The following is a 27,468-nucleotide window of genomic DNA, read 5'->3' as shown; positions in this document are numbered from 1 at the left end:
AAATTGTATAGTTTCCTCCCCTAAATGAGCATAACTTTGTAATTAAGCAAGGGATTTGGGGCCAGATTACTTGGATTCAAATTTTGGCTTTGACATTCAATAGCAGGATGAACATGGGGAAGTTACTTAATCTCCCTTTGCTTCTATATCCCCATCTGTCCATTGGGAATATTCATAGCACCTACCTCATAAGTTTATTATAAGGATTAAATGAGCCTGTATTGTACAGTACTCAGCTCTTAGTAAATGCTAGCTAAGAGTTTTCTTAATAAAAATAGAAAACTTTGTATATGTTGACTGTTTAGTATTCAATATATACTTTCCCTTTTATGATTGGTGCTTTGTGTGGATCAGGTGGAAAGCAGAACAGGTAGCCATTTATCTTTGTGGAGGCTGTCATTACTCCTTGTCTAGGCAATTTCATTGAACTTTTGTAGGAGAGTCTCATCACTGGCCCTCTCTTGGCCATAATTCTAGTTTTTTTCAAAAATAATTTTTTTCTTTATTGTAGAGATGGGATCTCACTATGTTGTCCAGGTTGGTCTTGAACTCCTGTGATCCTGAAGTGGAAGGACTCAAAGTGATCCTCCCACTTCAACCTTCCAAAGTGCTGGAATTACAGGTGTGAGTCAGTCACTGCACCTGCCTCAATAGTTCTGTATTAGGGTTCTTCAAAGACCCAATAGGAGATACACCTTTTTTTTTCCACAAAGAAAAATAACAATTCAACCTTGAGATAGAAAATTCTGACCAGCAGCTACTATTGGCTAAGCCAATATACATCTATATAGTAAAGAAAACTTTCAAAATCAACATGTTCATTATAAATTTGACTCAAAAATCAAATAATCAAGCCATTTAATTTTTTAAAGCAACATTTACTTCTTTATTCCTCTGAGAAAATAGAAAAATAAATTATCTGCAGCAAAGTATTCTTGGGGCAGAAGCCTTGAAATAGGCCACCTCTTCGTGGAGTTCTGTCAGGTATTTGCCTTTATCTCTGCATACTCCCATAGATTCATTTCCAGAAAATTCTCTGTGTTAAAGTCTTTTACTATCTGGTTGAAAATGTTTTCACCAGTTATTTTACTAACATGCATCTTCACAGACATCACCGTTACAAATAAAATAAACAATTACCTAATCAGTAACAATCATGCATTCATCCAAATATAAGAAAAAGTACTGGGTTACATGTGACTTTTTTAAAAAATGAATATTCGAACGTGTGCATTAACTAGACCGTTTTTATAAGAACACATTTTTTGAATGATTGGCAGCCTCTTTTCACCTAAACAGATATGGACATATCTACCTTTTAGGGTGTCACTAATTTTTCTTCTTTTTTATAAACCAGTTTCCTAAGATAATTCAACAACCTGTTTTATGCAATTTTTAATGATTAGCATGTTTAATTTTTTTAGTACGTTTAATTACAATACTCCACTCAGCCTTCTCTATAACTGAAGAAAGTGATCATAGTTTTCTTTTAAAGTTTGTGAAATTGGTTGTTCAATGTCATTTCAAATATAATGGTTTCATGACCAAGCACGGAGGCTCACACCTGTAATCCCAACACTCTGGGAGACCGAGGCAGTTGAATCACTTGAGGTCAGAAGTTTGAGACCAGCTTGGCCAACATGGTAAAACCCTGTCTCTACTAAAAAAAAAAAAAAACAAAAAAAAAAAACAGCCATGTGTGGTAGCAGGCGCCTGTAACACCAGGTACTTGGGAGGCTGAGGCAGGAGAATTGCTTGAACCTGGGAAGTGGAGGTTGCAGTGAGCTGAGATCACACCACTGCACTCCAGCCTGGGCAACAGAGCAAGACTCTGTCCCCCCCCCCAAAAAAAAAAGGAAAAAAGAAATAATAATAATAATGGTTTCAGGAAATTATTGCTCAGTTTTCTCAAATAACAAATATCAATCTTTAGGCTCATTCACATATCCATAATAATGGAAATTTGTATTATAAGTAAACCTCTAAGCATATCCTGTACATTCTGGATGGACTTCAGCTTATTAGAATGGTGACTGGAATACCAATGACCACAGTTCAGGCTGTCAGTAATCTCAGTAATTTCAGTTTTTTCTGAATATTTTCTATTTTCACTGTTTCAAACTTAAAATTAAAACTTACTCCTTTTCAGGAGAACAAGGTGGCTCTGCTGAGGGCGCCCCATAGCTCTGCTCCACATCCACCGTGATCCACATCCACAGCGAGACTGCCATGTCTGACCATGTTGTCTGGTCCCTGTTCAATTTGCTCTTCATTGAACTGATGCTCCCTGAGCTCCATAGCACTCACCTAGTCTGTGAAGTCTAGGGACAGGAAGATGGTTGGCAACCTGACTGGGGCCCCACTAAGCCAAGTGCCTGAACATCTGCGTCCTGATCTTCGGCATCCTTGTAACCACTGCACTCATCATGATTTTCACCACTAGCTCAGGGATAATCTTCCAGGCAATTTCTCAGATGATAAAGGATCTCCAAGGCCAGTAGTTGTGCCCACATACTCCACCATCCATTGCTGGCCTTGCACCTTGCCTGGGGCTGTTGGCCCTGCCCACTTGATTCTGCCCATTTATGCAGCAGTTTATATGCACATACTTTTCTACAATGGTATCTGATAAAGTGCATATGTTCCTGAAAAAACAAAAAAACTTACTCCTTTTAACCATTGACTCATGTATTGGTTCACTGTATTTGAAAATACAATATAAAAAAGTATTACAATTAAAGATAGTGTGATGGTCAGCTTCCGAAATGGTCCTCATCTTTGCCTCCAGCTTTTATGTCCTAGCATAGTTCTCTTCCACACTGAATAGGACTGACCTATGTCAGCAGTGGACTATGGTGGAAAAGATGGTGTGTGACTTCTGAGACTGGGTAACAAAAGACATTGTGACTTTCTCCTTGGTATTTCTTGGATTACTCACTTTGGAGGAAGTTGGCTGCCATGTCAGGAGGACGATCCTGATAGCCCTATGGAGAGACCCTTGAGGTAAGGAAGTGAGGCCTCCTGCCAGCAACCGTGGGACAGAGCCACCTTCCCATGGCTGACATCTTGATTATAATTTCATGAAAGAACCTGGGTCAAAACCATCTGGGTAAACTGCTCTCAAACTTCTGGCCCACCAATATCTGTGAAGTAATAAATATATGTTGTTGCTTTAAACCATTAACATGAAGAGAATCTGTTACTCGGCAATAGATAAACTAATATAGAAACCCATACAGAAACCAAAGTTGCAACACAAACTTTTCAGTACATTTTTCCTACCAGAAAACTCTGCTAAATGGGTGGGCGCGGTGGCTCATGCCTGTAATCCCAGTACTTTGGGAGACTGAGGTGGGTGGATCACTTGAGGTCAGGATTTTGAGACCAGCCTGGCCAACATGGTGAAACCCCAACTCTACTAAAAATACAAAAAAATTAGCCAGGCATGGTAGTGCGCACCTGTAGTCCCAACTACTCGGGAGAGTGGGGCAGGAAAATCTCTTGAACCCAGGAGGCAGAGGTTGTGGTGAGCCAAGATTGCCCCACTGCACTCCAGCCTGGGCGACAGAGTGAGACTCCATCTTAAAAAAAAAAAAAAGGAAAAGAAAAGAAAAAAAAAGGAAAAAGAAAACCCTACTAAATGAAATGGAAAAGGTGCCATTTGAATAAAACATCTGGTCATAGGCAACTGAGATGGGAATTTATTTTATGGGAGTTAATGAATAACTTTTTGTCACAAAAAATTTTTCAAGTCTTTCATAAGGTGGAACATTTATTTTTGAAAATACTAGCTGGGTGGATCCTTACAGACTAGTCAAGAAAGGTCATGTTAATACAGTAATGTTTAACAGTAGCAGTAATGTTTTCATGGTCTATCTTACCACCATCTGACATGTTTTTGATACATTTGACAGGAAAACATCACTGGACACCGTGGCAACATCAAAGCACCAAATTTTCCTGTCATTAATTGCACATAAAAATGTTCCATTTCTCCTGGCTATGGCAAACAAGAAATTGACTGTCATGAAAAAGTGGTATATTGTTTTATTTTCCTTATTAAATGCATGTGACAAAACCTTTTTAGGGCTTAAAAATTCCAACAAGAACTCTCTCATATAGGTCCCAGAAAGCAGCTGAACTAGCATGGCCATGATTACTGAGCTCTGCCTGGCATTTCCTCCCTGGGCCTCCAGACTTCTCATCCCTGAGGTTTCTTTTCCGCCTCTCCCTGCTGAAATCACCCCCATGGTTCCACTCACCCCATTTGCTCCCATATCAAGAAGTTCCTCTTGAATCTTCCATGTACGAGTACTCTCTCCCAGCTTGGGCCATACCAGTTTATGACCATTCCTATATTTAGCATTTATAATTTACTCATTTTTGGAGTTGGAAATTTGGAGTTAAATTTTTCTCCCACAGAGGAATTTAAATTCCTTCTGGATTTGAGTTATACTTTATAAGAGCTTAGCTCAAACGAGGCCCAAAGGTATTTCCAAATGGAAGGGTTACATGAAGAAGTCCTTCTGCACCTTGAGGGAATAGCGGGATGTTAGGAGAATTGAAGTCATTGGTGGTACAGAGATGAGAAGTCTTTTCAATAGGCAAGGGGGTAGAAACTCCGTAACTCTCAATTGTAACTCCTAGTCACTTTCTTCAACAAAGCATTGCACTCATTGGGAACCCACCTTTGACGTTCTTTCACTGGAAATCAATGAGCAAATATTTACTCACAGAAAATGATTTTATTGCAAACATTGTTGGGACAAGTGTATTTACTTACAGAAATAATTTTATTGCAAATATTGCTTGGACAAGTGTATTGCATCCTTTATTAATTTCTGTAGCAATGTATGAAGCTTTATTTGGCCTTCCTAGCTTACCTTCCTTAATAATGGTACCAACTAGTATTGGTATAAAATATATTTACTACATTTATGGAGTTATTTCACTTTTTAATAGATTCAATTTGATTATTACCATAAAAGGAAAGAAAAAAAACAGCCTTTGGCGGTGGGTGACAGGAATTTTTAAACCCTGTTTACAAACTAATAACTTAGCCTATGACTATTTCATTGATGCTGGCAGAAGACCCTGGGTCAGGGACAAAGGACTTTTTTAACTCACAGCACAGCAAGTATCGTAAAGTCATGCGCTTTGCCTCCCAAATCTCATGGACAGAAACACTGAAGTTGGGGATTCTGCAATTTTATAGAAAGCAGTAAGCAAATCTTTTCCCTGTCTGGGAGGGAGACATTATTTCATCCCTCCAGATTGCTCGCTGCAAACATAAACGAGAGAAAGAGCCCAGGTAATGAGTAGTCAGGGCCTTGTATTCTTGGCATACCTAGCAAAACACACGCAAGACTCATGGAAGAGTATCTCTCCCAACAATCATTGTGAATCTGCATTATTTAGGCTGAAACAATGAAGCTCCAAGAAGGTAATAGATGACTTTATTACATTTACAAAGTCATTAGTATCAGAACCTGGGTTTTCCCAAGAAACTTGCACTAATATGTAAAATATTTTGTATAATTTTTTTTTTTTTTTTTTTTGAGACGGAGTCTCGCTCTGTCACCCAGGGTGGAGTGCAGTGGCTGGATCTCAGCTCACTGCAAGCTCTGCCTCCCGGGTTCACGCCATTCTCCTGCCTCAGCCTCCCGAGCAGCTGGGACTACAGGCGCCCGCCACCTCGCCCAGCTAGTTTTTTGTATTTTTTAGTAGAGACGAGGTTTCACCGTATTAGCCAGGATGGTCTCGATCTCCTGACCTCGTGATCCGCCCATCTCGGCCTCCCAAAGTGCTGGGATTACAGGCTTGAGCCACCGCGCCCGGCCTGTACTTATCTTAAGCACAGAACTTGCTGAATTTTAACCAATGCATACCTCTTATCATCACCACCCAGATCAAGATACAGAACATTTCCATCACTGCGGAAAGCTCTCTCAGGCCCTTTTCTAGTCAATGTCCACTGACTCCCTTCTTTTGTGATACCTGCTATTTAACTTCCATCACCATCAGTTACGTTTTTCCTGCATTAGAAGTTCATGGAAATGGAATTGCACAATATGTACTCTTGTGTCTGGCTTCATGTGCCGAATGTGATTTTTTAAGAGGCTTAGCCTCATTGTTGAATACACCAGTACTTTGGTTTTTACTGCTTTGTGGAAGTCCATTGTATGGCATACCACATTTATCTACTTTCCGGTTGATGCATATATGGGTTGTTTCCAGTTTGGGCTATAATGAATAAAGCTACTATGAACATTCGTATATATGTATATCCCTTTTAACCTTTAAAGAAAGATTGTGATAAATCTTTGGCAAGACACTCCCATCTATTCCCCCACCCCCACTCCAGTACCTAACACAATGCCCTTCTTGAAGGATATTTGCTGAAGCATGATTTCAAACCAGCTGTGTGGTGATTTATTTGTCTCCTAGCCTTCGTATGGAAAATAAATTCCAGTGGCAGAACAAAGTCTACTCAAAGTTTCCACTATTATCACAAATAATGAACAAATAGGTCAGGAAGTCAGTTTGCTGTATTTAAATGATCTATTTCAGTCTTGTTGCCAGTTAAAAATAGACGTCTGCTCCCAGATAAATTTTAGTGACTGATCATAAAAGAACGCAGATATTTCCTACACCATTTTCTTTTCTAAGACTCCTCCCCATTTTCTCCGTCTCCTTTCTTTTATCTTTTTAACAGAAATTCAGAGAAAAACATGTCCTAAATGAAAATGTAAATAAATATTCAAAGAAATGCAATGTGTTTTGCAAGGAGTGTTATTATTGTGGTAGTTAATTCAAAACTTTCTTCTTCCAATTTTCTTTTCTTTATATGTATTTGAAAGACCACAGAAGCCAGACATCCTGGGTTTGAATCACGGATCTGAAATCATGAGTGAGGCTGGGAACTTAATCTCTGAGCCTCAGCTTTCTCCTTGCTAAGTTGGGGATATAATACCTTCCATACGGGGTTGCTTAGAGGATTAAAAGCCCTAACACGTGATTAAGCATGAATCTTTGTGAAGCCCAGTCCTTATTGGAACCCATACCTCTTCCTGCATGATTACTACTTGTTTCTTGTTCTCTTTGTCTCTCTGAAAACTTGGGTATCATCAGGGATCTGTCTGTGCCAAAGTTCCCAAAGCACACTCACCAAGAGCACTCCAGGATATTTACAATTTTAAAGGGCAATGGTGATCACTGGCATCTGTAAGACATGTAATGGCTCCAAGTAGTGCATGATTTCAACATCAGATTGTGGTACAATGTTTTTCATTGATGTCATGTCTTTGCATTGTAGTACATTTTTTTCATCAATGTCATATCTTTGCCAGTCTGTGTTTTTTGTGGTTGCGTTGATTAAAAAAAAAAAAATTGAATCCTTGAGCCCAGGAGTTCAAGACCAGCCTGGGCAACAAAATGAGACCCTGTCTCTACAAAAAATAAAAAAATTAGCCAAGCTGAGTGTTGATATGCTCTACTGCCTGAGTATCGATGTGCAACAGAATGAGAATGATGATATTCAGTCTCATTCCAAGGTTAGAGAAATTGGATAGTAACCAACAGGCACAGACATCTCATTTATAAGTGTGGTTGTTCAAGAATGATATTTAAAATAAAATTTTTGATTTGCATATATCATTTTTTCATATGACTAGTAACTTGCTAGGATATATATACTAAGTTGTTTGGATCTCACCTATTTAGTGGACTTCTTAGGTGTTTCTTTTGGCCTAGGGATGCTGTGAAAAAATGACTGAGATGCTAGCAATTTTGTGAACTTTCTGCTCTAACAATGTTGAACCTAGGACAGACAACAGTGATATAAAGATGTCGATTTTGTAGTGGGTATATACTGATAATAACAAATAGTTAATCAAAATAGTTGAGACTACATCTTGTAGACAAACATGCAACTCCCCAGGAAACCAATTCTTTAATTAGTTAATTCCTAGTTATCCTCAAAGTTCAATTTAAATATAACCTCTTCCAAGAAACCTTCTTTAATTTGTAACTTTTCTACTCCCATACTCAGTACTATCTATATAAGGAGCCTCTCATCTAGTTTCCAAAAACCCTCTGTTTACTCTATCATAGCATCTCAGAAAGGTTGATTTTCTTGTGCCTATTAGAGCTTGTGGGCAGAGACCAGGTTTAAATAAATTTTGTGTCTTTGGAACTTTGGCACAGTATCTAGCACAATATAGGTGCTCAAAGGATATTTGTTAATGAATTAAAATGAAACACAGAAATAATATATAAGTAATAGTAACCAATGTTTACTATTAACTTTATACGCCAGGTACAGTGGCTTATGCTTGTAATCCCACCACTTTGTGAGGCCAAAGTGTGAGGATTGCTTGAGGCCAGGAGTTCGAGAATAATCTGGGCAACACAGTGAAACTTCATCCCTACTAAAAATAAAACACAATAAATGATAATTAATAATAATTTTATAGGTTCTTCCAGAGTTACTCCTCAAAATGATTTAGTTAACTTATAACTTAAAAACAATCTAGTGTGATTTTCAATTTACATAAGTTCAGAAAGGGGAACAGAGACAACCAAGGGGGAAGAGCAGCAGGTACTTTTGGTCATAGGAACAGGTAGAGCTGAACCTAGAATCCAGAGCTCCTGAATTTTTTTTTTTTTTTTTTTTTTTCCTGTACCACATACTGCACCTGGTCACTAGCAATTACAGGGTAAAGTTCTTCTGGATAGGATCCTCTTTTTATATCTTTCTGCAACCCTTAAAAACAGAACCTTTGGACATTCAAACCCAAGGAATGGTTACCATAATGTATTAGTCAGGGTTCTCCAGAGAAACAGATATGAGGAGAATACTGTAAAAAAAAATTTTTTTTGAGACAGGGTGTTGCTCTGTCACCCAGGCTGGAGTGCAGTGGCACAAACACAGCTCACTGCAGCCTTGACCTCCTGGGCTCAAGTGATCCTCCTGCCTCAGCCTCCCATGTAGCTGGGACCACAGGTGTGTGCCACCACACTTGGCTAATTTATTGATTTTTTGTAGAGACAAGGTCTCAATTTGTTGCCCAGGCTTGTCTTGAACTCCTGGGCTTAAGTGATCCTTCCACCTCAGTCTCCCAAAGTGCTGGGATTACAAGTGTGAACCACTGCACTTGGCCTAATGAGAGGATAATTATTACAGGAATTGGCTCACATGGTTAAGCGGGGCAAGAAGTCTCATGTCTGCTGTTTGCAAGCTGGAGAGCCAGGAAAGCTGGTGGTGTAATACAGTCCTAGTCTGGAGGACTGAGAATTGGAGGACTGAGGATATAAGTTTCTGTCTGAATCCAAAAGTTCAAGAACCAGGAGCACCTATCTTCGAGAGCAGGAGAAGATGGATGTTTCAGATCGAGCAGAGAGAGTGAATTTGGCCTTTCTCCACCCTTTTGCTCTATTCAGGCCTCAACGAATTGGATGATGGCCACTGACATTGGAAAGGGCCATGTGCTTTACTCAGCTCACCAATTCAAATGATAATCTCTTCCATAAACTCTCTCACAGACACACTCAGAAATAATGTTTTGCCAGCTATTTCGGCATCTCTTGCCCCAGTTAAGTTGACACATAAAATTAACCAACACACATAGTTTACTTGATTGAGGCACAGTCTGAGGGAAATTACAACCAATTAAAGATGGAAGAAACTTTACAACTGCAATACAATGTGAAGTACAGAAATATTGAAAAAAGAACACAGAAAACAGTCAATTCTTTGAATTTTGAGTTCTTATTAGTTATTGTGAATATTTCAAATATCAATTTTTGTTGAATTCATTCACTCATTTAACTTAAATTGGCCACCCATTATTTGCCAGGCACCATCCTAGGAAAACACAAAGGTTCCTGGAGCTTTCTGTGTATTAGAAGAGAAAGATATTACATAAATAATCATTTCATTGTGATTGGGAATAACTGTCAAGATAAATACAGTGTGCATTTGGAATGTATTAGACAACTTTACCCCTACTAGAAGGGCTGAAACGAATAACTCTGACCAAATCAAATATTGTGGAGCAACTGGAACTCTCAAGCATTGCTGGTGGGGATTTAATATGATCCAGTCACTTTGGTAAACAATTTGGCAGGTTCTTCTAAAGTTAAACATACAACTTACAGGACCTAGTAATGCCAGTCCTTGGTATTTACCCATGAGAAAAGAAAACATATCCACACAAAAACTTATGCATTAACCGTTGCAGCAGCTTTATTCATAATTATAAAAAATAGGAAACAGCCGAAGCATCTACCAACAAGTGAATGGATCAACAAATGGTAGTGATTTCACAGAATGGAGAGCAATAAAAAGGAATGGACTTCTGAGACACCGGCAGCGCTGGATGGACCTCAAACATTATGCTAAAAGAAACCAGACTCCAAAAAAGTAGACTGTATGAAGTTGAGGAACAGGGAAATCTATGTTACCGTGATAGAAATCAAATTAGAATTGCCTAGGGGAGAGGCGGTAATTGGGAAGTGTCTTGGGACTTCCTGGGGTGTTGGAAACGTGTTGTATCCTCACTGGGGTGGTGGTTACACTGATGAATACATTTGCCGAAACTCATGAAGTGTACGCTGAAAATCTGTGCGTTTTACTTTATGCAAACCGAACTTAGTTTTTATTTTTTGGTAAGTATTACACAGTGAGTGCGGTGGTAGCTGGAAGCAGAAGTCATGAGTGTATTCTGTTTTTTCGGTTTTTGTTTTTTTTAAACCGGCAGTGGGGGCGGGAAAGGGGGATGCTAAGTACCAGAAACTTTCCTAAGCGTTGAACAGAAGTGGAGGAAAACTTGGAAACGTTCTACATTTCACAGGGCGAGGGCACGCTGCCCCAGCAGCGGCTAACGAAGAACGGCCGGCCTCCCGGTGGGCTCGAACCAAGTAGAACCCCAAGTCTCCCTAGAGGTCCTATAGCTCCCGACGGTTTCCGCAGCTACCTCCACCACCTCCTCAGCGAAGCGCTAGCCGGACGGGAGGGCCCTCGCCGGCGTCGTGCTGACGTCACGCGCGTGCTGACGTCGCCCGCGGCCGCGGCTTCTGAAGCGGGCTGGGGCTCGGGGGGCGCCGAGTTTAACTAGTTTGGGGGCGGCTGGGCGCTTGGCGTCCCTCCCGCCGCCCGCTGCGCCCCCGCAAGCCGCGCCCCGGGCGGGCTAAGTGAGTCCCGCCCGCTGCCGCGGGGACCCGCACTAGAGGCTGGGCGGCGCTCGGCGAAAGTTGGCCGCTCACAGACTGGCAGGCGGGCAGGCGGCCGCAGCCATGGAGCCCCGCAGCATGGAGTACTTCTGCGCCCAGGTGCAGCAGAAGGATGTCGGCGGCAGGCTGCAGTTCGGCCAGGAGCTCCTACTCTACCTTGGCGCCCCTGGCGCCATCCCGGACCTGGAAGAGGACCTGGGCCGCCTGGGCAAGACTGTCGACGCGCTCACCGACTGGGTGGGTTCGAGCAACTACCGGGTAAGCGACCGCGGCGAGGCTGGGCTGGTCACGCCCTCCGCGGCGGCCCTTTAATCCCCAACGCGAGCGCCGGACCGGGAGAGCTCCAGTACGAACCGCCGCTTAAGAGGGGAAACACATTTTTGGGAGGCCGAGGCGGGCGGATCACTAGGTGGAGAGTTCGAGACCAGCCTGACCAACATGGTGCAACCCGTCTCTACTGAAAATACAAAAATTTACCGGGCGTGGTGGCGGGCGCCTGTAATCCCAGCTACTCGGGAGGGTGAGGCAGGAGAATCGCTTGAACCTGGCAGGCGGAGGTTGCAGTGAGCGGATATCGAGCCACTGCATTCCAGCCTGGGTGACAGAGTGAGACTCTGTCTCAAAAAAAAAAAAAAGAAAAAAATAGGGGAAACAGAGGGGTCGCGCGTCCCCACTGGGCAGCGAGTACTGACTTCTGACCACGTTTTTCTGCGCTTGTGAACAATGACAAATTCAGCGATTCCGTGACACGTTGCGGAGTTACTAGGACACAGTATTGATCACTTATTTAAAAAAAAAAAAAAAGTGAAAGACTTCGACATTTGTGTTCACCTGGGTAAACACTACCCAGACCAACACTTAGGACATTAGGATACGATTTTAGGTTAATGTGTCTTAGTAGATAGGCTAATGCTGGGGAAACAAAAGTTACGAAGATGAGGTACAAGAAGGAATGAGCCTTTCTAAAGAGTCCATAGCAGGCAGGTTGTAATGTAGCCACTTTGGGAGGCCAGGTAAATATTTTGTATTTAACTTGTCCCGTAGTCGTTAGTAGTTACTTTTCTTTCTTGTCTTCTGGTGGCAGTGTTGCTTTAAAATGCTGGCTGCAACTTCCCATGGATGAAGTGATTCTTCTTAGTAACATGTTCTCATAATCCAGCGAATAGGCTGTAGTTTGAAACCTTTCATTCAAAAAGAAGAAAGGCAGACTCTAGAATTATGATGCAGATTTAATGGTAAAGCCCAGATGAGTTTTGGAAAGGTTAGACTTTTTACAAGGATAATAAAGTTTGAGAACCATGTCGGTGCTTCCTTACATACCATCTCTTTATTATTTTTAAAAAGTTTGGGGAAATGGTAATTTAATAATATATCATTACCATTTGGGAGATTATTTCTTCTTTGGAAGAAACAAGCCAAATTTACTCTGCAAGAAAGGCATATACATATTCACACTCAAGATAGTTGATTTTATGCTACAGCATAGACTGTTGTAGAAAGACAGCGTTTTGGTAATGTTTGCACCCCTTCCCAAGTGAAGATCGATTTGCCATCTTCTTTTACACGTGCTGTTGTGAATTGGCTTTGGGCCGTTTCACTCATCATATGTGCACTCAGTGAATGACAGTTGAGCAATCATGCTGATATTCTGTGATACTACAGTATGCTAATTTTCTCTTAATGCCTCTAAGCCCTACTTCTACTCGGTGCTGTGTTTTTAACTGTTCTTTAAGAGTTGGAATCCATCGGGGTCTCATCCAGGTTCTCAACTGTTTTCACTACACATTTTCTCCATGCTCCTCACTAGATAAGGTAGCCAAAGACAATTTCAGCAATCAGAAGAGAACTGCCATAGTCTCCCACCACCTATCTATACACTTCCTTGTAGCTGTGACCATATAATCTACCTTCTTCCTTATTAGAATAGATAAATTGCCTGTTTTCCTCATTTATGCCATTCCCTCCACAAAAGTATTAGATTCCATGCCTTCTTGCTTACTCAAGGACGTTGATCCATCAATTCTGCTCTCTTTCCTAAATCACTAGTTCTCCCCTTTCTGTTGAATTCTGTAGCATAAAAACTTTTCTGACATTGTTAGGGAAAGGGCATTCTAATTAATCTGTTGCTTTAGGTTTTATAAACTAAGTTACCCAACTGGGTAATCTTTTTTTTTTTTAACTTAAGATACAATAAAACATATTTAACTATTTTAAAAAGTGTGTCATAGGAGTTTTTGAACATACAAATAGAATCATATTTCAATTTCAGTTTATACTGAACAAAATACAATTTTTCTTTGGATTGGTAGTGCTTCAGAATCTGAGAGTCTTAACAGTCATTGTGTTAGTAAATTTGAGTGCCTCCTGTATGCTGGGTATTCAAGATGCTAAGGATCCATCCAGCTTTAAACAAAGACAAGGCCCATTCATTCAGCTTCATTAGGATAATTATCAATGACCTGTTATTATCAGGAACTTTCTCTTCTAGGCATTGCAGATACAGTGGAGGAGAGGAATACGCAGGAAAGATAAATAAAATGTATAGTGTGTTAGATGGTGTTAAGTGGTTTGGAAAGAAAAACAGTGAAGGGAATAGGGAATATTAGGCAAGATACATATGTTGGAATTTTAAATAGTTGGTCGTTGAAGACCTCATTGAGAAGGTGACTTAACAGAAGATGGCAAAATGAGATTCTTGCCATTGCGTTAGAAAGAGGTAGACAGGTATAGAAATTAGATCATTTCAGGTAGCATGTGCTTGTAAATGAACATGGTTTGAAATGCTTGTAAGACTCTACTTTGGGTGGTCAAAAGAGGTGTCATGTGAGTGCAGACACTGAAGAAACATAAGAGTGAAGAATAATTGAAGCAGAGAAAACAGCAAATTCAGAGACCCTAGTTTTGTTGAGGAACATAAAGAAAGCCAGCCTGGCTAGAGTTTACATGAGTGAGGTGTTAAGAAAGACAAAGTTGAGGAAGCAGGTATAAAGTCATAGGATTTTATTCTTAATATGGTGGAAGTAGCTGGGCAGGTATGAAGTCATACCATAAATATGGTGGAGGTAACTGGGTGTGGTGGCTTGTGTCTGTAGTCCCAGCTACTTGGGAGGCTGAGACAGAAGGCTCACTTGAGGCCAGGAGTTTGAGACCAGCCTGGGCAACAGAGCAAGTTCCCGTCTAAAAAAAAATAAATACAGTGGGGGGTTTTATGTGTGTAAAGGGTGGCTGCTTTGTGGAGAGTCAACTATAAAGGAGTAACAGAAGCAGCAGAGAGATAATGGTGGCTAGGCCTGGTTTGATAGCAATGGCAATGCTGAAAAGTGGAAAATTTGGGCTATGATTTGGTGGTAGATCCACTAGGAGCTCCTGTTGGATTGGGTTTGAGGGTTGAAAGAGAGAGAGGAATTATGGATAATTGCCTTGCTTCAGACGTAAGTCTGGAATAGTTTTACAAAGAGAAACTTTCCCCATTTACAGTTGTTTACCCAGTGATATGGTTTATATAGAATGGTAGGTATATTTCTATGATTCTTCCCATTTACTTACTAATTGTGAAAATAATGGTTTGTTTTTTTAGTATCCTTCAAATGTTTTGTTTTTGTTTTCATATAATTATGAACATATATATTTAAATATACCTAATGTGTTTCAAGACAATGCAGTTATTACCCTTTTTGATATTCAAACTGTCCTATCTTGACATGACCCTAGCAATCTTTGACTGCTTCTTTGCTGTCTAATATCACAAGATGTATTTCCTGCTCCAGCCCAGGAATGAACCACCTCTCCATGAAGCTCTTGATCTTTTTTCATGGGAAGGGATGCCTGGAAACTGCAATGTGGTGCTAGTGGTATTCATTGTCCTTGTTTGGTCATTGTTTCTAGATTTCTTTCAGTGGACAGAGTTAGATCTTATTTGGTTAATTTTTATGTTTTGAGACAGGGTCTCTCTGTCTGTTGCCTAGTCTGGAGTGCAGTGGCACAAACACAGCTCACTGCAGCCTCAACCTCCTGGGCTCAAGCAATCCTCTTACCTCAGCCTCCCAAGTAGCTGGGACTACAGGTGCACACCACCATGCCCAGCTAACTTAAAAAATTTTTTTTTCTAGAGATAGGGTCTCCCTGTGTTTCCCAGGCTGGTCTTGAACTCCTAGGCTCAAGCAGTCCTCCCGTCTCAGCATCCCAAAGTACTGGGATTACAGGCATAAGCCGCTACACATGACCTAGATTTTATTTTAATTTTAATTTTAAAAATATATCATGAGTTCATACTGATATTTCTAATTCAGATTTAAGGCTACAGTTTTTACTTCTGTCTTCTATCTGTATTTTTTCTGTCAACAACAATAAGATTTATAAAGACCGTTAGCTGTATTTTTCAGTTTTGTTTTGTCTCTAGGATATATCCCATTGACTAGATAGAGTCAAATTGCTGTGTTTCAAGTCATTTGGAAATAGTCTTTTTTGTGGTTATGGTACTAATTCGATGTAAATTTAGATTCATTTATTTTATTTCATTTTCAATGAAAGTTTATTTGGTTAATTTCAATGAAATTTCATTTTCAATGAAATAAAATAGTTGTTGCTAAAAGAAGGTGTCTTCAAAGAACTCTAGTTTCTTTCTCTGTTCCTTGTATCCTGTTCTCACCATTAAAATTTTATTCTCCATCATTGTGTCTGTGTGTGTTTTTGTGTTTGTTTTTTGGGACAGGATCTCACTCTGTTGCCCAGGTTAGAGTGCAGTGGCACCATCATGAGTCACTGCAGACTTGACGTCCCAGGCTCAGGTGATCCTCTCACTTCAGCCTCCCTAGCAACTGGGACTACAGGCGCATGCCACCATGCCTAATTTTTTATGTCTTGTAGAGATGGGGTCTTGCCATGTTGTGCAGGCTGTTATCAAACTCCTGGGCTCAAGTGATGCTCCCACCTTGACCTCCCCAAGTTCTGGGATTACATGCATGAGCCACCGCACCCAGCCATCATTGTTTTTTTTAAACATTTATGTCTGTCTATATCTACTTAATTCCCCTTTTTTTGATATACATACTTTTCCCAACTTTGCTTTTTTCACTTAACAGTATATTGTGGAGATCATTGCATAGCAGAATTAGGGTAGTCTTCATTTTTATTTTTAAAGTGTCATAGTATCCTGTAGTGTGGATACACCATGGTTTATTGAATCTGTCCCATACTGATGAATGTTTGCATAGTTTCCAGTCTCTTGTAGTGAATAATTTTTGCGTGTCTCTTCATAATTTTACTTGTATATCTTGGGGATAGATTCCTAAGTATATTCTTAAGAGTACACATTTTTCCTGCTTTTTTGAGATAACTGCTTGGCTCATATATGTGTAGTTGAGTCTATTTTGGATTTTCAATTTTGTTTAACAGCTCTATTGATATCTCATTCTATATAATTCACTCATTTGAAGTGTATGTTACATTGATTTTGTAATAGCTACAGGTTTGTGCAACCATCACGACAGTAAATTTTAAAACATTTTCATCACCTCCAAAAGAACTGTACCCTTTAGCTATTATCTCACCCTCCATACCCACCCCAACCTAGTCCTAAGCTACCACTATTCTACTTATCTTTATAGATTTGCCTATTGTAGACATTTCTTATAAATTGAACCATATAACATGTAGCCTCTTGTGACTAGCTTCATTGAATTGTGATATTTTCAAGGTTAATCTATGTTATAGCATGTATCAGCCATTCCTATTTATGGCTGAGTAAAATTCTATTGTATGCATATACCACATTTTGTCTATCTGTGCATCAGTTGATGGACATGCGGGCTGTTTCCGCCTTTAACTATTGTGAATAATGCTGCAGTGAACGTTGATGTACAGGTACACATGGCTGTATCTGTTTGAGTTCACTTCCTTTGGGTATATACCTAAGAGTGGAATTCCTGGGCCATGTGGTAAATTTATGTTTAACTTTAGAAGGAACTGCCAAACTGTTTTCTTCAGTGGCTGCACCATTTTACATTACCACCAGCAGCATATAAGGGTTCCAATCTCTCAGCTCCTGCTTCAGCCTCCCAAGTAGCTGGGACTACAGGTACATGCCACCATGCCCAGCTAATTTTTGATATTTTTAGTAGAGACGGGTTTCACCGTGTTAGCCAGGATGGTCTCAATCTCCTGACCTCAGGTGATCCACCCACTTTGGCCTCTCAGAGTGCTGGGATTACAGGGGTGAGCCACTGTGCCTGACTGCCATTCGTATATCTTATTTGGAGAAATGCCTATTCAAGTTCTTTGCTCATTTTTGTTTTTTAATAGGTTTTATTTTTTTAGAGCAGTTTTAGGTTCACAGTAAAATTGAGTGAGAGAGACAGATTTCTCATATATCCCCCTGCTTCCACATAATGCACAGCCTCCCCCACTGGCAGCATTCCTTACCAGAGTGATACATTTGTTATAATTGATGAGCCTACATTCACACATCATTATCACTCAAGGTCCACAGTTTACATTAGGGTTCACGCTAAGTGTTGTACATGTTATAGGTTTTGATAAATGCACCTAACATTGTAGTATTATGCAGAATAGTTTTATTGCCCTGAAAATCCTCTGTGCTCTGCCTAAAACTTCCTCTTTCCCCAACACCTGGCAATCCTTTTACCATCTCCATAGTTTTGCCTTTTCCAAATGTCATGTAGTTTGACTCCAACAGTGTGAAGCCTTTTCAGGCTAACTTCTTTTACTTAGTAGCATACATTTAAGGTTGTTTCATGTCTTATTCATGCCTTGATAGCTCATTTCCTTTTAGTGCTGAATACTATTCCATTGTCTGAATGTACTACATATTTATCCATTCCACTACTCAGGGACATCTTGGTTGCTTCCAAGTTTTGCCAACTGTGAATAAAGTTGCTTTAAACATGAGTGTGGGCTGGTCATGGTGGCGCATGCCTGTAATCCCAGCCCTTTGGGAGGCCAAGGCGGGTGGATCGCTTGTGTCCAGGAGTTGAAGACCAGCTGGGTCAACGTGGTGAAACCCTATCTCTACAAAAAACAAAAACAAAAAATTTGAGTTTGTAGGTGTTTTGTGGACATTAGTTTTCAACTCCTTTGGCTAAATACCAAGGAACATGAATGATCACTGGATCATATGGGGGAGAGTATATTTAGCTTTATAAGAAACTGCCGAAATAACTGTACCATTTTGCATTCCCACCAGTGGTGAATGAGAGTTCCTCTCCCTACCTTTGTCAGCACTTAGTGTTGTAGGTGAATTGGGTTATGGCCATTTTAATAGGTGTGTAGTGGTATCGTAATTTTATTTGCAATTCCTAATGACATATGATGTTGAGAATCTCTTCATGTGCTTATTTGCTGTTTATATATCTTACATCTTTTTTGGTGAGGCACTGTTTGGATCTTTTGCCCATTTTTTGAATTGTGTATTTTCTTGTTGAGTTTTAAGAGTTCTTTGTATATTTTGCATTACAGTCTTTTATCAGATGTGTATTTTGCAAATATTTTCTCCCAGTCTGTGGCTTGTTTTCCCATTCTCTAGACATCTTTCATAGAACAGAAGTTTTTAATTTTAGTGAAGTCCAGCTTAACAGTTATTTCTTTCATGGACCATGCCTTTGGTATCATATCTAAAAAGACATTGCCACACCAAGGTCAGTTAGATTTTTTCTTATGTTATTTTCTCGGAGTTTTTTATTTTACGTTTAGTTTTATGATCCTTTGAGTTAATTTTTGGGGAAGGACGTAAGGTCTGTGTCTAGGTTAATTTTTTTGCGTGTGGATCTCAATTGTTGCAATACCATTTGTTGAAAAGACTATCTTTTCTTCATTATATTGCCTTTGCTTTTTTGTGAGAGATCATTTGACTATATTCATGTGAGTGTATTTCCAGACTTTCTATTCTGTTTGCTCATTTAAAAAAAATGGATTATTTGTCCTTTTACTATTAAGTTGTAAAAGTTCTTATGGATACAAGTCCCTTATCAGATATATGTGTTACAAATATTTTCCCCTATTCTGTTGATTGTCTTTTCACTTTCTTCATGGTGTTTTTTTGAAGACTAGGTATTTTTAGTTTTGATAAACTCTAATTCTTTTTTTATTTTTTGTTTATGCTTTTTATGTCCTGTCTAAGAAACCATGGCCAGTGTCACAATGATTTATCCTATGTTTTCTTCTAATAGCTATGGAGTTTTAGCTCTCACATTTAGGTTTATGATTCATTTTTGAGTTAATTTTTATGTATGGTGTGAGGTAGTGGTCCACATTCATTCAGTTGTCCTAGTACCATATGTTGAATCATTCCCCATTGAATGGTCTTGACACCCTTGTTGAAAATCCGTTGCCTATAAAAATGTATGGGTTTATTTCTGGACTCTGCATTCTATTTCATTAATTTATATTTTTCTCCTTGTGCCATTGTCACACTGTCTTGATTACAGAAGCTTTGTAGGATGTTTTGAAATTGGGAAATTTGAGTCTTCCAACTTTTTCAAGCTTGTTTTGACAATTCTGGGCCCCTTGAATTTTCATATGAATTTTAAAATAGGCTTGTTAAATTCTTCAGTGAACCCAGTTGGCTATCAGATAAGTATTTTGAAAATATCTTCTCTTAATCTGTGCCTGGATTTTTCATTTTCTTAGCCATGTCTTTTAACAAGCAGAAGTTCTGGCCGGGCGTGGTGGCTCAAACCTGTAATCCCAGCACTTTGGGAGGCTGAGACGGGCGGATCACAAGGTCAGGAGATCGAGACCATCCTGGCTAACACGGTGAAACCCCGTCTCTACTAAAAAAATACAAAAAACTAGCCGGGCGAGGTGGCGGGCGCCTGTAGTCCCAGCTGCTCGGGAGGCTGAGGCAGGAGAATGGCGTGAACCCGGGAGGCGGAGCTTGCAGTGAGCTGAGATCCGGCCACTGCACTCCAGCCTGGGCGGCAGAGCGAGACTCCGTCTCAAAAAAAAAAAAAAAAAACAAGCAGAAGTTCTTAGTGAAGTCTGCTTCATCAATTTTTAAAATTTTATGTTGTCTTCAAGAATCTTTTATGTTTTTTTCAAGTTGTCTCTAAGAATTAACTTCTGTACTCCAGGTGTAAAGATTTTCTCCTGTGTTTTCTTCTAGTAGTTTTATAGTTTTAGATTTTAGGTTTATGTCTGATACATTTTTGAGTTGATTTTTGTGAATGATGTGATGTATGGGTTGAGGTTCATTTTTAATTTTGCATATGGATATCCAATTGTAACATCACCATTTATTGCAAAAGTATATTTCTTTCCTTCATTGAATTGCCTTTGCACAGTTGTTGGATATCAATTGACTATATATGTGTATGTCTATTTTTCTACTCCCTCTTCTGTTTCATTCTTCTATATATTTGTTTGTTCTTTTGAGACAGGGTATTACTCTGTTACCCAGGCTGGAGCACAGTGGTACATTCATAGGTCACTACAGCTTCAAACTTTTGGGCTCCAGTGATCCTCTTGCTTCAGCCTCTTGAGTAACTGGTATTACATGCCTGTGCCACCATGGCCAGCTACTTTTTAAAATTTTTTTGTAGAGACAGTCTCACTATGTTACCCAGGCAGGTCTCCAGCGATCCTCTTGTCTCAGCTTCCAGAAGTACTAGGATTACAGGAATGTGCCTCTGTGCACAGCCCCCACATTGTCTTGATTACTATAGGTTTGTATTAAGTCTTCAAATAAGATAATTGCACTTTAACTTCATTTTTCTTATTCAATATTGATATGAGTATTCTAATTCATTTACCTTTCTATATACATTTCAGGATCAGCTTGTCAATTTCTGCATCAAATTCTACTGGAATTTTGATTGGGATTGCATTCACACAAGAACAATTTGTGGGGTTTCAAATCTTTATAATATTAAGTTGTCCAATTCATGAATTTGATATATATATGTCTCCATTTATTCATCTCTTCTTCGATCACTTTCATTAGCATTTTGTGATTTCAGCATGTAGATCTTGGACTTAATTGTTAGAATTATATCTAAGTATTTTGTGATTGTTGTTAGTTTTGTAAATGATACAATATTTTGAAAATTCCCGATTGTTGAGTGCTGCTATATATGGACACAGTTGATTTTTTTTTTTTTTTTGAGACGGAGTTTCACTCTTGTCACCCAGGCTAGAGTGCAATAGCGCGATCTCAGCTCACTGTAACCTCTGCCTCCCAGGTTCAAGTGATTCTCCTGCCTCAGCCTCCCTAGTAGCTGAGATTACAGGCACCTGCCACCACACCTGGCTAATTTTTTTGTATTTTTTAGTAGAGACAGTTTTACCATGTTGGTCAGGCTGGTCTTGAACTCCGGACCTCAGGTGATCTGCCTGCCTCACCCTCCCAAAGTGCTGGAATTACAGGCATGAGCCAGCACGCCTGGCCCACAATTGATTTTTTTATAGTGACCTTTTATCTCATGACTTTACCAAACTCAGTAGACCTAGTATTTGTTTTAGAGTGTCAGTTAGTTTTTAGAGTAATTAAATACATATATTTAATATATTTTAAAGGTTTTTTTTGTTTGTTTGAGACAGTGTCTTGATTTGTTGCCAGGCTGGAGTGCAGTGGCACAATCTCAGCTTACTGTAGCCTCTGCCTTCCAAGTTCAAATGATTCTCGTGCCTCAGCCTCCTGAGTAGCTGGGATTACAGTTACGTGCCACCACACCCAGCTAATTTTTGTATTTTTAGTAGAGATGGGGTTTTGCCATGTTGGCCAGGCTGGTCTTGAACTCCTGACCTCAGGTGATCTTCCGGCTTCCCAAAGTGCTAGAGTTATAGGCACGAGCCACTGTGCCCAGCTTATTTTTAAGGTTTTAAATATTTATTTTAATTTCAACTATTTCCTGTTATTTCTTAGTGTAGATCTAAGTTTTTGTCTGCTGTCGTGTATTTTTTCCCCCGAAGATTTTCCCTTAACATTTGTTGTGATACAAGTCTCTTGTAATGAATTCTATCAGATTTTGTTTGTTTGAAAAACTTTTTATTTCTCCTTTAGTTTTAAAATAGCTTTTATTTTAACTAGGTATAGAATTCTGAAGCGACAGCATTCTTTTTTTTTTTTTTTTTGGTAGTACAATAATCCGTGGTTTTGCTTTCTACAGTTTCACTTACCTGTGGTCAGTTATAGTCCCAAAACAGGTAAGTACAATATAATATTTTAAGAGAGATGAAACACATGTAACTTTTGTTACAGTATATTGTTATGGTTATTATACTTTATTATTGTTGTTAATCTTTTACTGTGCCTAATTTATAAATTAAACTTTATCATAAGTATATATTTGTAGGAAAAATTATATATAGGACTCAGTATTGTCTGTGGTTTCCGGTGTCCACTGGGGTCTTGGGATGTATTACTTAAACAGATAAGGGGGGACTACTATACTGTAACAGTGTCATTCCATTGTCTCCTTACTCTCATACTTTCTGGCCGGAAGTCTTCTGTACTTGTGTATTTAATGTCTTTCTGTTTTTTCTCATTGACTTTAAGATTTTTCTTTCTTTTAGTTTTAACAGTTTGAATAGGATGTGTCTTGGTGTTTTTTGGAATTTTCTGTTTGAGGGTTCTCTGAGACTCTTAGATGTATGGTTTGATGCCTTTCTTTATTTTTACCATATTCTTGGCCATTTTCCCTCCAAGTATTTCTTCTACCTTGTTCTCTCTTCTAGAATTCCTATGACATTATGTTGGACAATTTGATATTATCTCACTGCTCTTGAATGCTTTGTCTCTCCCCTTCCCTTTTTGTTCCTTTTTGTATTTCAAATTGAGTGATTTGTATTAACGTATTTTCAGATTCCCTGATTCTTTCCTTTTCTGTGTCAAATCTTTTGATGAACCCATCAGAGGCATCTTAATCACTTTTGCCTTCCTTTTAATGCATTTAAAAAATTATTTGCATTTTGAGTCTGCCTTAAAGTGTTCATCTCTCTGCTGGAATTCCTTTTATTCATGCATGTTGTTTGTTCTTTTAACTAGAATATTTACTACATTAATCACAGTTATTTAAATGCTCTGATAATTCCAGCTTTCAGATTATCTATGTATTTTGTTCCATGCTTTATTCTTGATATTGGTTTGTATCCCTCCTTGCTTTTTTGTCTGTCTCATAATGTATGGTTGAAAACTGGACAGTGTTTGAGATGTTTAAGACCAAGTTAAATAGTACTTATGCCTAGAAATGACATGCTTTTTTTCTGCTAAGCTTATATATAGTGTGGAGCTATGCAGTCAGTCTAGTCAGGAGTTGAGTTAGGTTTCGATGTTATGATTGCTATAGTTACTTTAATTCGTATTTGCTTCACATTTTTTTGTCACTTGGTTAATTTTATGAAGGGTTTTCCTCAAGTTTCTACTCAACTCTGCACTTTAGGTTTTCCCTATTTTCTTGTGCTTCATAGAGGATTCTTCTTTGTGTTCTTGCCCCTTCCCCACTGGTAGACTGCTGTTGCTTCTTATTTCATGCTTGCCGGTCTGGTTGGGGGAAACAGGGTCATTCTTTGTTTTTCTGGTCCAGCGTCAGTCTTAGGAAGCTTTTTGTCCTGAGTCTTGGGGTAAGGCTTTATAAAGACCATGGCTCTCCCCAACTGTATGGGCCCCAGGATGTTTTTCTGCTCCTTCCTCTGGGGTAGAAGGCTTTTTATCTTTTTCTTTTTTTTTTTTTTTTTTGAGACGGAGTCTCGCTCTGTCGCCCAGGCTGGAGTGCAGTGGCTGGATCTCAGCTCACTGCAAGCTCCGCCTCCCGGGTTCACGCCATTCTCCTGCCTCAGCCTCCCGAGCAGCTGGGACTACAGGCGCCCACCACCTCGCCCGGCTAGTTTTTTGTATTTTTTAGTAGAGACGGGGTTTCACCGTGTTAGCCAGGATGGTCTCGATCTCCTGACCTCGTGATCCACCCGACTCGGCCTCCCAAAGTGCTGGGATTACAGGCTTGAGCCACCGCGCCCGGCCTATCTTTTTCTTCTCCTTAACAGCATTGAGTTCTACCTGTGCCTTAGGAGTAACAGTGTTTGATATCCTTCACTGAGGAGCATCAAACTTTTATTTCTTAGCTTCAAACTTTTGTTTCTTACAGGACAAGGGTACTAGGCGCCTTTGTGCCTTTCCAGTATCCTGCTCAGCCCTTAGTCTTAAGAGTGTCCAGTGGAGGTTTGTGGAGAAAGGGCTTGAAAGTAGATGTGAACTGGAGCCTATAAGTGGATATGAATTCTCCTTGTGTCTGTGGCTAGTAGGGATTGTATTTTTATGCTAATCCAGACTCAGTTGTAAATAGTTTTGTAAAGTATAACTGCCTTCTTCTTACTCAGTTACATCATGGATTCATTTTCCTCCTGTCCTGTCACATGTGACCTACTGGCTGTGTCCCATGTCTTTGTTTAGATTTCAGGTTAGTTGGTTATTCTCCAGCCTTAGCTTTCTGATGGAATCAAGAACAGTTAGGATTTTGTAGACCCAGTGAGCTTTTTCTTGTTAGAATGCGAGAGATGTTCTTTCTAGTTTCTACATCCCAGACAGAAGATGAAATTCCTCTGTAATTAAAGAGGCTCTTCATTTTTAACTGTTTCATTTAGGAAACATTTCAAAGTTACAAATATAGTTATGCATACCACATAACAACATTGTGGTCGGTGATGGACTGTATATACATTGGTGGTCCCATAAGATATAATAGAGCTGAAAAATTCCTATTGCCTGGTGATGTCATAGTTGTTACAATGTTGTGCTTGCATCACCTTTTTTATGTTTAGATACACAAACACCGTTATGTTAACAGTTGCCTACAGTATTTTGCACAATAACTTACTGTACAGGTAGCAGCCTAGAAGCAATAGCATATACCATGTAGGTTAGGTTTGTAGTAGGCGATATACTATCTAGGTTTGTGTAAGTGCACTCTGATGTTTGCACAATAACAAAATTACCTAATAATACATTTGCTAGAATTTATCCCTGTCATTAAGTGATGCATGACTATAGAGTCAGTAAACTCCTGTGTAACTTCGTCTAATTTACCAGTTAGCGTTGTACCAAATATGCTTTATTGCGATCTTCCTATTTACACATTATTATTGTTGTTTTTATTGTTGAACCATTTGAGATTAGAGTGCTCCAACCTCATGACTGTTTACCCTTCAATACTTAAATCTCATTTTTTAAAAGTGTAATATATTTATGAAGATCTTTTATATGTCAAAAATTATATGCTGATATTAAAGTATGCATCAGTAATTTATATTCATTAAAATCCCTTTTTATCTGTAGGTATCATTAATGGGATTGGAAATCTTAAGTGCCTTTGTGGACAAATTATCAACACGCTTTAAATCCTATGTAGCAATGGGTAAGTTAACTTTATTTACAATTCTAAATAAGATTTGACATGGTGACTTTTTTCCTTAGTTTTTGTTTAGCAGAAATAGTTCTCTGTAAATTAAAAAAGGTAATTTCTATAATCCCAGCACTTTGGGAGGCTGAGGTGGGCGGATCGCCACAGGTCAGAAGTTCAAGACCAGCCTGGCCAACATGGCAAAACCCCATCTCTACTAAAAATACAAAAATTAGCCGGGCATGGTGGCATGTGCATGTAATCCCGGCTACTTGGGAGGCTGAGGCAGGAGAATCGCTTGAACCCAGGAGGTGGAGGTTACCGTGAGCTGAGATCGTGCCACTGCATTCTATCCTGGGTGACAGAGCAAGACTCTTGTCTCAAAAAAAAAAAAAGTGATTTTATGTAACCCAGAGATTTAAACTTAGCATTTCAGTTTACCCAGAGACAAAGTTTTAAACTTACTTAAATCACCTTTGAGGCAAAAAAAAAAAAAAAAAAAGGAAATTTTTTTTACTGGATCTTACTACTATTTTGTGAAATGCCAAATTTGTAATATAACTTACAGTGCCATGTTTCAGACTATTTGTGGGGAAGGATCAGTTTCTTCATTGCCAGCATGTTGCAGACAAGTATTTTATAAAATATAATAAAAATAAATTACAGCAAAATTAAATGAAAAAAAAAAAACAAGGCTCAATTTTTTATCATTAGATGCAACAAACAAAATTTCTTTGGTCAAATTGCTTCAAAAACATTTTCTAAGTACTCTAAATTTCCTTATCATAGACAGTCTGTAGATTGATCCTAGGCTGTTGATCATACTTTGAATAGCGGTTACTTACAGTGTGTTTGTAGTACAGTGTGTATGGTAGGATAATGTTCTTTGTATAGTTATTAGGATTACAGAGTTGGCTCTGACTTATTTTCTAAACCCAAATGACCTTCATGTACCTTTAGAGTATGTTATAAGTGGATTTGATCCTATTATATGGCAGCATTATATAGCATATAGAAGGGTAGCCTCCGATATTAGTGATTTTCTTTGCTTTTCTCTTTTGTATTTTAAAATAGAGATGGGGTGTTGCTATGTTGCCCATGCTCAAGCAGTCCTCTCACCTCGGCTCAAGGCGAATTCCTGGGCTCAAGCAGTCCTCTCACCTCGGCCTCCCAAGGTGTTAGCATTATAGGCATACCTGGCCAGGGATTTTCTTTTGTGGATTAAGTTAATGCTTCCTAATATCAGTATATCATCACACGTACTTTCTGATATGTTTGGTTAACTTTTTTCTTCATGTTTGGTATGCTACTTACCCTTCTTTATCAGTTTTTTCTTTTATTTTCTAGTTATCTTTTCAACAGAAGCATCTGATGGGGTTTCCTATCTTTATTATTTAGTTTTAATCAACACCAGGTTCCACTTCATCCTTTGTGTTTTTTTTTTTTTTTACTGTTAGTCTCCACTTAGAACTCTATAGTAGGCCCAGGGACTCACTGGCTCACACCTGTAATTCCAACACTTTAGGAGGCTGAGGTAGGAGGATTGCTTGAGGCCAGGAGTTTGAGACCAGCCTAGGCAATAGAGTGAGACCATATTTTTACAAAAAAAAAAAAAATCAGCAGGCTTAGTGGTGTGTGCCTGTAGTCCTAGCTACTCTGGAGACTGAGATGGGAGGTTGGGCCCAGGAGTTCAAGGTTACACTGAACTAAGATTGCACCGGGCAAGGTTTCACTGAACTAAGATTGCACCACCATGCCCTGGGCAGCAGAGTGAACCTCTGTCTCTTTAAAAAAAAAAAAAACAAAAAAAAAAACTATGGTAGATACTGAAAACTGCTCTACAAGCATTTTACTTGTTTATGTTTTCTTTCTTTCTGTCTCTCTCTCTCTC

At 39.2% G+C, this 27,468-nt stretch overlaps 1 protein-coding gene across 32 annotated transcripts in view; it reads left to right on the top strand.

The window, feature by feature from the left end:
- Positions 1–10,945: 10,945 nt before the first annotated feature.
- Positions 10,946–27,468, top strand: part of CLASP2 (cytoplasmic linker associated protein 2) — a 220,561-nt gene continuing 204,038 nt past the window's right edge. For 16 of the 32 annotated variants that reach the window (XM_033212967.1, XM_033212966.1, XM_033212944.1 and 13 more), the window contains exons 1-2: positions 10,946–11,490; positions 25,514–25,592. In XM_033212967.1, the coding sequence (XP_033068858.1) occupies positions 11,296–11,490; positions 25,514–25,592 (274 nt within the window). In that variant the 5' untranslated portion in view covers positions 10,946–11,295. The remainder of the gene's footprint in view (positions 11,491–25,513; positions 25,593–27,468) is intronic. The other 16 variants (XM_033212956.1, XM_033212954.1, XM_033212952.1 and 13 more) reach the window with 1 other exon arrangement.

This window comes from Trachypithecus francoisi, unplaced genomic scaffold (genome assembly GCF_009764315.1).
Source record: "Trachypithecus francoisi isolate TF-2019V2 unplaced genomic scaffold, Tfra_2.0 Lachesis_group0, whole genome shotgun sequence".
Lineage (NCBI taxonomy): Eukaryota > Metazoa > Chordata > Mammalia > Primates > Cercopithecidae > Trachypithecus > Trachypithecus francoisi.
The sequence above is the reverse complement of the archived record's forward strand: the minus strand, read 5'-3'. Positions and strand labels throughout refer to the sequence as shown.